At 31.8% G+C, this 12,594-nt stretch overlaps 2 protein-coding genes across 3 annotated transcripts; one reads left to right on the top strand and one right to left on the bottom strand.

The window, feature by feature from the left end:
• The first annotated feature begins 1,377 nt into the window (after window positions 1–1,377).
• LOC113871560 (nuclear transcription factor Y subunit B-like) lies at window positions 1,378–2,125 on the top strand. Its single transcript, XM_027508651.1, has one exon. The coding sequence runs from the start codon at window positions 1,460–1,462 to the stop codon at window positions 2,123–2,125; it is 666 nt and encodes a 221-aa protein (XP_027364452.1). The 5' UTR covers window positions 1,378–1,459.
• Window positions 2,126–6,383: 4,258 nt separating this feature from the next.
• LOC113870916 (protein HEAT INTOLERANT 4-like) lies at window positions 6,384–12,000 on the bottom strand. 2 transcript variants are annotated; one of them, XM_027507462.1, is made up of 15 exons: window positions 11,673–12,000; window positions 11,515–11,532; window positions 11,397–11,435; window positions 11,261–11,314; window positions 11,092–11,155; window positions 10,904–10,962; window positions 10,579–10,703; window positions 10,434–10,493; window positions 9,639–9,697; window positions 9,306–9,385; window positions 9,104–9,142; window positions 8,664–8,726; window positions 8,525–8,572; window positions 8,321–8,449; window positions 6,477–6,895 (listed from the first exon to the last, which is right to left on the bottom strand). In XM_027507462.1, exons 1-15 carry the CDS (start codon window positions 11,838–11,840, stop codon window positions 6,848–6,850), a joined length of 1,053 nt encoding a protein of 350 aa, XP_027363263.1. In that variant the 5' UTR covers window positions 11,841–12,000; the 3' UTR covers window positions 6,477–6,847. The 2 variants fall into 2 exon arrangements, with proteins under 2 accessions (XP_027363264.1, XP_027363263.1); XM_027507463.1 differs by lacking the exon at window positions 11,515–11,532 and having other exon boundaries at window positions 6,384–6,895; window positions 11,673–11,956.
• Between the last annotated feature and the right edge of the window lie 594 nt (window positions 12,001–12,594).

The following is a 12,594-nucleotide window of genomic DNA, read 5'->3' as shown; positions in this document are numbered from 1 at the left end:
CACTATTGTGATGGTATAATGCACATAATCATTTATCATGTCCAATCCAATAATTGAATTTTGCAAGTGCACCTTGCAGCTTGCTCTTAACAACAAAAATCTAAGACAATACGTAAGAGCCGGTTCAATATAAATATTTAGTACATTGTAGCTTCAAAAGGTTCCATGTGTCAGAAGCCTGTTTGATAGCTTCACACTGTGAGGTTCTGATATTTTTCCACAGAATCCTGCAGGTGAGACTTGACAGGTTGGAACTGATCAAAGAACCGAGCCAGTTTAAGACATATTCGATAAGGGTATTAACACAAAAGCAAAAGGGTCTCTTTATATATAAGTATTTTCTTTTATTTCCCTAATTTAGCTAAACATTCGTGCATTAATTGCATTGTTTCAAGAAATAGTCATGTTGAAAAGAAGAAAATTGGGGACTGAGGGTTGAGATGCCTTGAGACGATACTGTCCTGCAATAATATGTATGTGATAGAAGAATCTCAGTGAGACAAAGCAACACAAAAGCATGACAAAGTGAAAGCATATATCCCGGTGCCTCATCTTTTTGAGCCCCTTTTTTAAAAACCGTACAAAAATAACATATGCACTAGTACGAATAATTCATGTTATGGGGTCTGATTAAGAATTCCAAACCAATTAAAAGCCAACATCAATTAACCAAACTGCGCTGTCATCTAGTAAAATATTTTCCATAATCATTTTCTCATCATTTAGCTTGCAATTTCAAACAATGACAGGTTTTGATATTGTGGTAGATCTTGGTCTATCTGGAAAGCATTTTCTCTTTTTCACAAGTACCTCAACAAAGATGGGATATATACGAAATATTTTGCCAAACCCCAAAGACACACTACTTTGAACTTAATCCAGTGCACTATGTTCATGAATAAGTTCTAACTTAAACTTTGAATTTTCCTGTCTCTTTTCTTCTGGCCCTCAATATTTGATTTAATCTATATAATAATTTCTCACATGACCAGTTAGACACAAGATTCCAGAATGATATTTATTTAAACAACATTGCCGAACCTATCTATTTGTTCATTTTCTCAATATGTGGCTTGATACATTAAAAAAAGGTCTAGTTAAACACACTTGTACAAGGTCATTGAATAAAAGTACTATTTGTTTACTTTCTTGTTTTCATTTAATTTGAATACCACATTTATTTTATATGACCAAGCGGGTCCTCTTAACCAATATAAAGACCATCGTTTGTGATCTTCTTCATCACCCTTTGCTTTCTTCTAATATTCCACATCAAAGCACCTTTCCGCTTTTCCATTTTATATATCCCCAACTTTTGTTCCCTTATTAAAAGCCGCATGCAGCACCTAAGCTAAGCATCACTTGCACATTTACACTTGCACTCATAGGGAGAGAAATTAAGGGTAGAAATAGAATATTTGTTCAACTTCAATTACTCTATTGAAATTCTCTCTTCATCATGACAGGGAAGAGAAACCAAACCAGTCCTGTAGGAAGTCCCACATCTGGTAACATCTCAGACAGTTCTTCAAAAGAACAAGACAGGTTCCTCCCAATAGCCAACGTTAGCAGAATCATGAAAAGGGCACTTCCAGCCAATGCCAAAATCTCAAAAGAAGCTAAGGAAACAGTCCAAGAATGTGTGTCTGAGTTCATAAGCTTCATCACTGGTGAAGCCTCAGACAAGTGTCAGAGAGAAAAAAGGAAGACAATTAACGGTGATGATCTTCTTTGGGCCATGACAACACTTGGTTTTGAAAACTATGTTGGACCCTTGAAGGTTTATCTCAACAACTACAGAGAAACTGAGGGAGAAAAGAGTTCTATGGCTAAACAAGAAGATCATCACTCTCCAACAGATCAACCCAATGATGGGGTAGCTGAAATCAACAAGTTGGCTCATTCTGTCTCAACCAAAGGAGATTTCAACACTTTCAATGGTGGATTCTACTCTGTTGGGCCCCAAGTAACTACTTCAAAGAGTTTCACTGAGATTGGAGGAATCACTGGTTATAGAGAGAGTTCCATGAACAGGGTCATTGCTCAAAGTGCGGTCAATGGTGATCAAGATGCAAGTGGTAATAGAATGATGCCACCCCACCTACGTTATAGGGTTGAATGGTAGATGTGACATGATAGCAACAAGTTCAAGTTATATATCTATTATATATTATATATTATATATAATATAAATAATATTTTTATCATTATGATATAACTTTCGTTGCTTAATGGCTAGACCAGGGAACGAATTAGTTTAATTACTTTAAATATAATTATATGTTTCATACAATTAGAGAGGATATAGTATTGAATTGTTAATTAGTTGCTGCATGTGACACTGTTTATTGGGCTTTGGAGTTGTTTAGTAGTTATCTCTCTATCATAATTCCTCCATAGTGTTTGAGTCAAAATGTTCTCCAGAATATCTATGAGATCGTACGGTAGACGATTAGGAAGCTAAAAGGTGATCGAGTTCAAATATTCTTCATGTTGTTTGAGCCAATCGCTTCCAGTTATCCACGACCAACACTCTTGTTCTTCAAGGGTGAAATATGTAATCCACGTTCAGCTCCTATTTGTGATGTACTGTTTTACTTAACTACGATTGTATTAAAGTTAAATAGTATTAATTATGATCATTTTAAATTGTTGAATGTAATTAAAATATCTGCAAAAAGAAATCTTAATTATAAATATTTATTAGATCGTGTATTTTCTATTAAAGCTAAAATGATTTGTTAATATTCATTTAACAAATTTGTATTACATAAAGACTTATATTGTATATTTGATTATAAAATTTATAAGTTATTTTTTCAAAGTTGTGTATGAAGTTTTCAAATGCCTCATAATCTATCAATTCAAAAATAATGCAACTTCACAGAGTACTTGCGAACAAGCCTCACATATGAACCTCAAAATTCAAGCGTTTTTTTACCATTATGAACAATGGCCATACACAATATAAGACATTCGAACAAAGGGAAAGTTTTAACAGGCATGTTGATCAGTGTCCCTGTTCCAACTATACATCCTCCATATGGATGGGTGATACAATTTCAAATGTTTAATAGAAATGTTTTCAGTGATGGGAATAACTTCTGGGCATTTGGAGAGATTCTCTTGTCTAGCATGGAAACATCTAGCTGGCTATCAAGTCTAATTTCATATTCTCTCCTAGTATAATGAGTAATATATCAAATTAATCTATGAAATAATGACAATTTATTCTTGAAATTATAAAATTTAATTGAATCTCTAAACTATCAAATAATTGTTATTTTAACTCTTAAATAATTAAATGACAGCCATTTTAGTCACTGATTTGTGACAATAAAGATCAAAATGACTTATATTTAATAATTTTAGAACCTAAATTAAGTGATATTTAAAATTATATGGGATAATTTAATGTGTTAATTATCATCAATAAAATCAAGTCTTTCTATACAGAAGTCTTGTTTATCATTACAGGCTTATACGAACTGTACTATAATAACCTCTTCATGAAAAATTAATTACTCACTTAATAAATCATGGGAAAGCGGAAAATTAGTTAAGTATTGTAAATTATAATCTAAATATTGATACATACGTACATACATATCACGGCAAGATTTTCATTTATAAAATTTTCATTCAGACGGAGAAATTAGAATTGGAATTGAAATAAAAATTTTGATTTTCTTTCACAAATGAAGTTGGCTTAAAATCCTAAATTTTATTTTTGGGCTGTATAAACTATAAAGAAACAAAACATGAAACTGTGATTCTAACGTCAAATGCAATTTTACTATTTAGTTGTATGATGTAAAAATTTAAAATTTATTTTTAGTTATAAAATTTCGTCAAAGCGTAATTAATAAAAATTTATTATTTAGGAGTATAATTCAAATTATTAATTATTTATAATTATAAAGTTTTACTAAAACATGTTTGATAAAAAAAGTGATTTAGTTATAATTTTGCTTTGTTCTAAGCAATTTCATTTGTCATTCTGAGCAAGAAACGATGCTTTATTTAATCAACATTTCTCAACAATACAATAAGATAATTTAATTTATTTTAAAAAATAGGTTAAAAGGTTTGCTTAACTCGTTTATAGCTTAATACGTCAACTCAATTGTTTTAAAACATGAATAAAAAATACAGGTTATGCTCCAACTTACATGTTGACCGATATACCTAACACAACCTAAAATTGAATGAAAATGGTAACTTAAATTCTGAAAAAAAAAAGTGATTTAACAAGTCAAGATGCTTCAAGCTACATAAGTCACAGGTTATACAAAATCGATTCAAATAATCTACTTAAAAACAAAACACAACGTAATCCATTAATTTGGGTAATTAAATTGGTTGACATTTGACCCGTTTTGTCATTCTAATTTCATGAAGTCAAAGCACAGTAAATTTTATTTCAATCTATTATTACATGGTTTTAGTACACAAAGCTTTAAATTAATAAAATTATTAATACCACAATAGTGTTATACTAAGAGTTGCTCCTTCAAAGTATTATTTATCAAAGAATATATTTATATAAAAATCAATTTAAAACAAAAAGCACTGGATATTTATTTAATTATATATTTTTCTTTAAAATACTATTCAGGAAGCCTTTTGAAAGCAAAACTTTGGGACACTTTTATCAAAACTAGGAGTATTTTATGTTTTACACAAAAGACAATAAGATAGTTTGTCTTAGGAAAGTTCTAACAATTTGGTCTTCTCAATTGCCATTCATATTCAGAGGATATTCAAAGACAATTCCACTAATACGATTTTACTTTTTCAATTATGTATTTTCCACAAATTATTCTATAGTCACTAAAGCATTATGAAAAGTAGACATTTCTATCTTAAGCCGTTGTTGGTGTTGATAATTGAATTAAGGTGCAATCACTTTTCCTTCCCATAATCGAATTTATACCAGAACCACCCATTATGATTTATCTTCATCCACATTTAAAGCACAGTTCCACCAACATGCCATGAGACAAATGATGAGTTTCGTGTCCCGTTGTCTCTAAGAGATTGCTTTGACTATTTATAAAATATTTAAATTTTATTTTTGTTTAAAAAAAAATTTAAGTGTAGTTCTTTTGGTGTTTTTTTAATCAAAACTAGAGTATATCTTGATAATGTGTGACTAAGACTTTTCATCAAAGTGAATTTCTAATTTTATTTGATAAATAACATAAAGAAAATCTCTAGTACTGTACTTAAGTGTAGTTCGATAAAAAAGAAATTTACCGTCACGTATATTCGAAAATTTAAGTAAATTTAAAATATGTATGAAATGAAAATATCACCGTTGAATAGTGATAAAACTGTGTATTCTAAAAATATTAAAATATGATAAGGATGTTTTATTGGACTCTATTTTATTAGATAGAAATAAATTATTTGAACAAAGACATAATATTTTTGTGTTTTTAAATTTAATATGTGTGTGAAAATTTTTAAAAATAATAATTTTGATTGACTAAATTTAAGCAATAGTATGAGATGAATAAAAAATATAAAGAGACAATGTGAAATATTGTAAATACCAGTTATTAATAATGAATTCTCAATGTCATAAAATAAGGATAAAGTCAGTAAGTAATTAACTGAAAATGTTAATTACTAACTTAAATAATCAATTGTGGACTGCAGTTATAAAAATTGGAGCTTGTTATACGAACATCAAGTAAAAATTGTTCCATGGAGGATGCGTTAGACAAGTTTTACTTAAAGCTATCCAACGGTGTAAATAGCAACCTAACACAGTGATTATAACGTACTTTCTTTTACCAGACTTATAGTCATTCATTAATTTAATCAACACTATAAAAGCATAAAAATAATAATAATAAATTTTAATTCATAACTAATAGTATATTTGAAAAAAGTGTTACATTTTTCTAGTGACGGTGGAAAGAAACAGATTCGGATAAGAACATGCCAAAATTAGGAGATCTCTTCCAATGGGAAGACGATAATTGATTTCTGCCATATCCCTAATCTGGGAATGTTTCATTCATTCAAAATGAATAGCTTTATGTATTCTATTCCGTAACACAAGTGCTCTTCCTATAATTGAAGCTTCCGATGAAGCTGTATAAATTAAGAGCGTGTTTGCTTATACGTTGTGAACCTCCGCTAAGGCAAAACATTTTTTTTCCTTTGTAATAATTCCATTCCCACACATCAGCAGGAAGTGCAAAAACATAGTTAAAACGTCCAAAGATATAAGGCTTAACACTTCAGAGCAACCAATTTGATCTGGATGGCAAGCAGGAAATAAACGCTCAAAGAACAAGAAATCGATGTAATGAAATCCAATCCTTAAAATTGATACCAACATTATTAGCATATTGGAATTATTAACTTACCTAATTCAAGTATCAAATTGCCTTTCCACTGGAAAATACAAAGTTCAATATTATAACAACAACAGCATATTCAGAGCTGAGCTACTTTAAACGAAACAATAAAGAATTTATTTCTTCATTTAGCTTCTAACCAAAACTGTCATACATCTAATTTTAATGGGAAAAGAATAATCTAGAGAAAACCAAGACATGCAAGAACCACGCAAATTGCAGCTCCAGAAGCTCAGAAATTTCTCATCAAAATGGAAGCCAGGAACATGTCTCAATTCTTCTCAACACCTAGTTCACTTCTCTAGGATTTCTGATCTACAGTTATACATTTCATGTCGCTTTAGACAACTACACTGGCAAAGAAAATTTGATGGGGCACAAGGGGGTTGCATCCTCAACTTCATATAAAACAAAACATCTGTTGTGTTAGGCAAAGGAAGCCAGGAAAATTGCCATTACTGTCTTGAAGCCAATCACAGAACCTCATGAGCCTTTCCGTAATATCTGTTTATGAATGGAGACTGCAGACACAGAATGATACTCTGTAAATTATAGGTAAAAAGAAAATGCATTCTGAATGTAAACTAGAAATTCAACCGAACAAATATAATATCTTCAATATCAGCAGCCATCCTGCCATGAATTGGCTTCCTTTTATGTAATTAAATGGATATATTCATCCAAACATATGTTCTTTACATGAACATGCTTTCAAGACCGTTTTGCTGTGAAGTTATTTTCTTTCTGATTTGCATTCCTTGCTTATTTCCTCATTAGCTTGGACTTTCTATCCTCGGCAGTCATGCCACTATTTTTAACATTTGTCTCAACTTCTGAACTTTTGTTAGTAGAGCCATCATGATCATACAGGTAAGCTTGCTTGGTTAATTTTTTTTCTAAATGACATGCCTTAAAAGCTCAAAGAGCATTTTTCCTTCCCGTATGAGACTAAATTGTTTTAAGAAATTGGATGGCTGAATTAAGCACAATCCAGCCAATTAAAAGGGACATGCATTCCCGGAAGAAAATGGTTACAGACATAAAGATGTTCACATGCTCACTTTCTTTTCGCTCCAATAAATTGTAAGAAGTAATATAAAGTCAATGTGAAGCAGGTTGAAGTGAAGGAGAGGGGGGCCACCGAATCTGCAGTGGCTAGTAGTTCAACAATTTCATAAACCTAATTTGGAATAGCTAGTTGATTTTATTTTTTTTTAAAAAGTATAGCATGTTTTCTCATTGACCCTTCACTTCCACAATCTAAAGATGAAATTAGAAATTGAATATCTATTTCCATCAGTGCTTTCAAGTAGACACATGTATCTGTACAGACACACTTAACACACCTGCCATTCTCAAAATGTATTACAAGTATTAAATGTTACATCAAAGGAAGGACAAAACTCAAGCGTGATACTCTGTGTATTTTTGGGCCTTTTTTCAATTAAGATTGGAGTCTTACTTCAGTAATCCACGCAATAAAAGTAAATATTAAAAGCAGACACATTATTGAGGTAAATCTCAATTGAAGAACAGCAGCAAAAGCACTTATAGTACTTCAGTTTTGTCCTTAAAGGAATTGCAAATAAACAGTGTAAGGAGACACCACAAGGCCAAATTCAGACGTTAGCAGCAGAAATCAAAACTGAAGAAAGTAATATAGAGCAGCTACTTAAAAATAAGATAAGGCAATCAGCTTATATTTTGGTGTAAAACATGTGGTCTTTCTAAAGTAGTTTCTGCCATGATATGCTGAGGGATTGGGTAGCCTACTAGCCTTGTTTCATCAATATTTATTTTTTTGTTCTCTATAGTTTTTATTTTCTGTATATTATAAGGACATCTTATACTCCTTACTATTTCATATCGTCTTAGTCCTAAATCAATTTCTCTTTTTATCAAAAAGACAGGAAAAAAGTTGTACATCATAACGCCCAAACACCTACCTTAACATTTGATACATCAGGTGCATCCGGAGATTGCACAGGGTAGAACTTATAAAATCTCATATTCTCAAATGCAGCTTTAGTTTCCTCACTCATTTCCTCAATGGCTTTTTTCCGAGCTTCCCTTGCCTACATGACACAAATTAGGTAAAAAAAAAGCAGAAAGCAACACATTATGTGCAGAACAAACAACACCAAAAATACCTCTCTATTAGCTTTTTTTGCTTCCCGAACCTTTTCCTTGATAAAGTCCTAAAAAAATGTTAAAAAAAAAATTAGCCTATTTTATTGCTTAAAGGGTATGGAAATTATGGATCAATTGGTATTTTCTATTATATGATACCTTGAAGGCATCCTTTTGTTCTTCAGATAACTCCTCCTCCTGTATAAGCTTATCAGTAAATTCCTGCAGAATATAGAATAAGTGAATGTCAGAACTTTTTTCATTGTTTTTTGATGCCCTATAATTGTTAATTCCACCCTTTATTAAGAGGGCAACAAGGTGGAGAAACCGTAAAACACATACAAACAATAGCAAATGAAAGACTTTAGAGTCAGCAACATGCAGCCATTTAGAGTCAGCAACAGTAATTGCAAAATGCCAAACAGAAGAAACCTTAAATTTCCAGCAGAATAATGTCAAGCTGCATGATTTGTTGCTTTCACAAAATTGACTATTATAGGATTGTGAGTTGTAAAATGATAACTGCATTTTCTAATTGCAACTGCTAGCTGGCTAAATCTGAAATATTCTAAACCATAGGCACCAAAACGTTAACTTACCTCAAGTTCATCTAATTCCCAATCAAATTCACAGAAGACCTGCAACAAGCAAGTATACATATAGAATTAGAAAACCAATTATGGCACTAACCTGCCCATCTCGTTAACAACAAATTATCCAGAATATTCATCATGCAAACAATTAGGAAAGAAAAAAAAAAGCAAACCCAAACAATCCAAACTAGGAAAATTTCATAATTACCGGCTTTGGCTCAGCTGGGAATATTATTTGAACTTCAGTGCTCTGTTCAAGTTCATCTTCCTTAAATGGCTGATAGAAATCTGCAGAAAGAATAGAAGTCATAAACAACTATCTTAATAAGAACATTAACAATAACTGATGATGAACTGTTATGCATTAAACAAAATGAAGCACCAAATTGATCAACTGAAAAATAGCACTGTCCATAAGTCTCCATCATTCCCATTTTTAATTTAATCAAATTCATTATCTTCTGCCCTCTATTAGAAAGAACTAATAAACATATACCAATTCATGAGAGCAATTATAATATGTCAAAGTCAGAAAACTTACAAGGCAAGCAGTACTCATATTTCTTTAATCTATCCAACTTCAGGTGTTTCAAAGCAGACCTGAACCAGGGCAGATAAGATGAGTCATGTTCATAAATGCGCTACATCAGATCAACTGGTCAATTGTACATTAACAAAAATCTTTACATGCAAATGCCAACAACTGCAGTGAAGGGTGAATTCATCAAGTTGCATATACAAAATAATCTGCCAAATACTCAGTTTTACCAAAAACACCTATTTTAAGTTTTTATAGACCCACAAACTCATCTATAAGAACCAGATATTCCAGATGCTACTAAGCAAAGGAAACAGTACAGGTGATAAAATTTAAAAAATTAACTATAATTTAAATGTTGCAGAATTTGGGAGGTTCAGCAAATTTCTGCATTGTGGACTGAAAACCATGGCAAATGGAACACACAAGGATAATGAAAACAATTTTCAAATTTTACATTCGCAGAATACTTAAACAAGTCATGTACTGGAGGGTAAAACAGAAAAATATGCACACAGTTGAAGAACTATAAAAAGCTATGGATTGTTTTTGTGGCTAAATGCAGGAGAAGGATATGATGCAACTACCAAACAAAATTTAATGAGACATATTGACTATAAAATTACCTTAAAAAGTGAAAAATGATGACAATAAAAATAACTGGATAGCAGACAAAAGCGGAATAACAATATTATTCATGAAGGTATATATATTCCTCCAGAAACAACCCATTCAGAAGGTCTAAAACTTGATATAGCATACCAAATTGCAAATGCAAGGGAAAAAAACAAGGTATACCTTCTTTGGGTGCAACTCAAGATAAATATTTGAGACTTCAGTCTATCAACCTGGCTATCTCTGTTGAAGACATAAAATCATATGAATGTTTCATATAGATTCCAAAGGAACCACCAAAAACAAATAAATAAATTGGGATGAATACCTGTCCTCCAGAGGAATATATGGAACCCAGTCCATTTTCATTTGTTTCATGGGAATTATCTCTTCAGCCTCTCTTTGAACCGAGTTAATCCCAATTTTATCAGATGGTGGGAAAGGTGATACAACCTGTGTGACATAGGACGTTGCAACACTCTTAAAATTAAAGTCACATAAAATTCAAACCATCAAAATTGATACCCACAACATGTGTTTCTAATCTAAATTGATACTCACAAACCATGTTCCACAATAAGAGACACACAAGTCACAGCTAGAAGGAACATATTATTATTGCACATTTGCAAGATCACAGTTCAACAACTTACTGCTACTACAACAGGTATGCAGACAACTTTGCTCTCCCCTTTAAACATGACTAGTTGAGCTGCCCACAACAAGACGGATAAGATAATTGTAAGATGAACGAACAAATAAGGATAAAACCGCTACCAATACCAAGCAAATCAGAAGCCTACAAAATGATCAGAAAAAATAAAGTTCCCAAGCTACTTACGCTCAGTGCAACCAAAGAGGTAAACCTTTTTATCGTACAAAACACCACCCTCTTCGAACGCTTTCTGAAAACACAAACAGCACGCAAATCACAACGTCATCAAATGAAGCAGTTAACTTCACTCAAACACAGATCACCAACGAAAACCTAAGCAGCCCGCATTACTCACTTCTAGATTAGAGAAATCCCACTTGAATTGATAGACCGAGTCCAACTGGTCCCACTGGCATTACAACACAAAGCAGTAAGGAAAAAGAAAAAAAGCAAAAACATCACTCATTAAAAATTAAAAAATTTGAACAAACCTCAGTTCCAACAGGGAACGTTTCCTTCCACAAGTCTTCCTACACAATCCAAATTCACAAAGACATCTTCTATCAGTAAAACCACACAAAAAAGAAGAAAAAAACAGGTAGTTATTACAGCGACTTCCAAGTATGGCTAAAAGAAAGCAAAAGGAAAGTGAAAAAACAAAGAATCAACCATTCAGTGAGGTTCGTTTCTCCTCAATAAATAAAAGGTTGGATTCCATTATTCTTGACAACTTCTTCGTTCGGCGCAAAGTTAAAGTAAGTAATTACCAAGTTGCGCTTATCTTCGAAGTACTCAGGTTCGGATTGAGGCTTGGAAGTTCTGGCGCGTTTAGCTCGAGAAGGTGCTTTGGTCTTGTTTTCTTGGGATGACGATGCTGTAGCGTCTTGTTTGGGTTCTTGTTCCTGCTTTGCCTTCCTCTTAGTTCCTTTCCTCATTTTGGTCGCTCAGACAACGCAGAATATATGGCCAGATACCAAACAGGGAAGAATGAGCACAGAGAGAGAAAAATAGGGTTTGGGTTTGAGCGTGAATTGAATAGAAGGCGCTGGATCCGGATTCAAATCGCCAGAGACTTTTTTAAACGCAATTTTACAGAAAATTTATTAAATAAATTACTTTTTGATTTTATTGGGAGGGTTTAAGGCGTGAGAACGACGCGGCTCTTGTCCAATCTTTAAACAGTTTAATTATCACCTTTCGTTGGATTTCGTATTCATTTTATGTAATCAATCATTACCACGCTTAAACATTTACCAATTCATTTTAATGCTACATTTTTTATTTTAAAAAGTATATTTTTAAATAATTATCACAATTACTAATCATTTTTATCGATATCAGAATCTATACCAAAAAGGTATATATTATTAATGTATTTTAATTTGTAGATACAAATATTGCAATATGATTCATGAGAGTTTTTTTTTCAAAAAAAACCTTTTAAATAATTACCAAAAACAAATATTTATGGTCTTAAAAGTTAATTGGTACATCCAAATGTTTTTGTTTTTGTTTTTTTAGGGGTCCAACTTACCACACAATTCAAAATTAGTTATTTACCAAAAATTTATTAGTTAAGTAATTCACTTAGTTTATAGGAAAGAAAATAAAGATAAATAAATAATAATATTTTTAAATATTGACTTTTAAAATAAAATTTTAGATTTGTTCCTTTTTTAAAATTTTTCT

The sequence above is a fragment of the Abrus precatorius genome, unplaced genomic scaffold, assembly GCF_003935025.1.
Source record: "Abrus precatorius isolate BTA unplaced genomic scaffold, Abrus_2018 Scaffold7, whole genome shotgun sequence".
In the NCBI taxonomy this organism is placed as follows: Eukaryota; Viridiplantae; Streptophyta; class Magnoliopsida; order Fabales; family Fabaceae; genus Abrus; species Abrus precatorius.
Note: the sequence above shows the minus strand (reverse complement) of the source record. Positions and strands in the feature narration are given on the sequence as shown.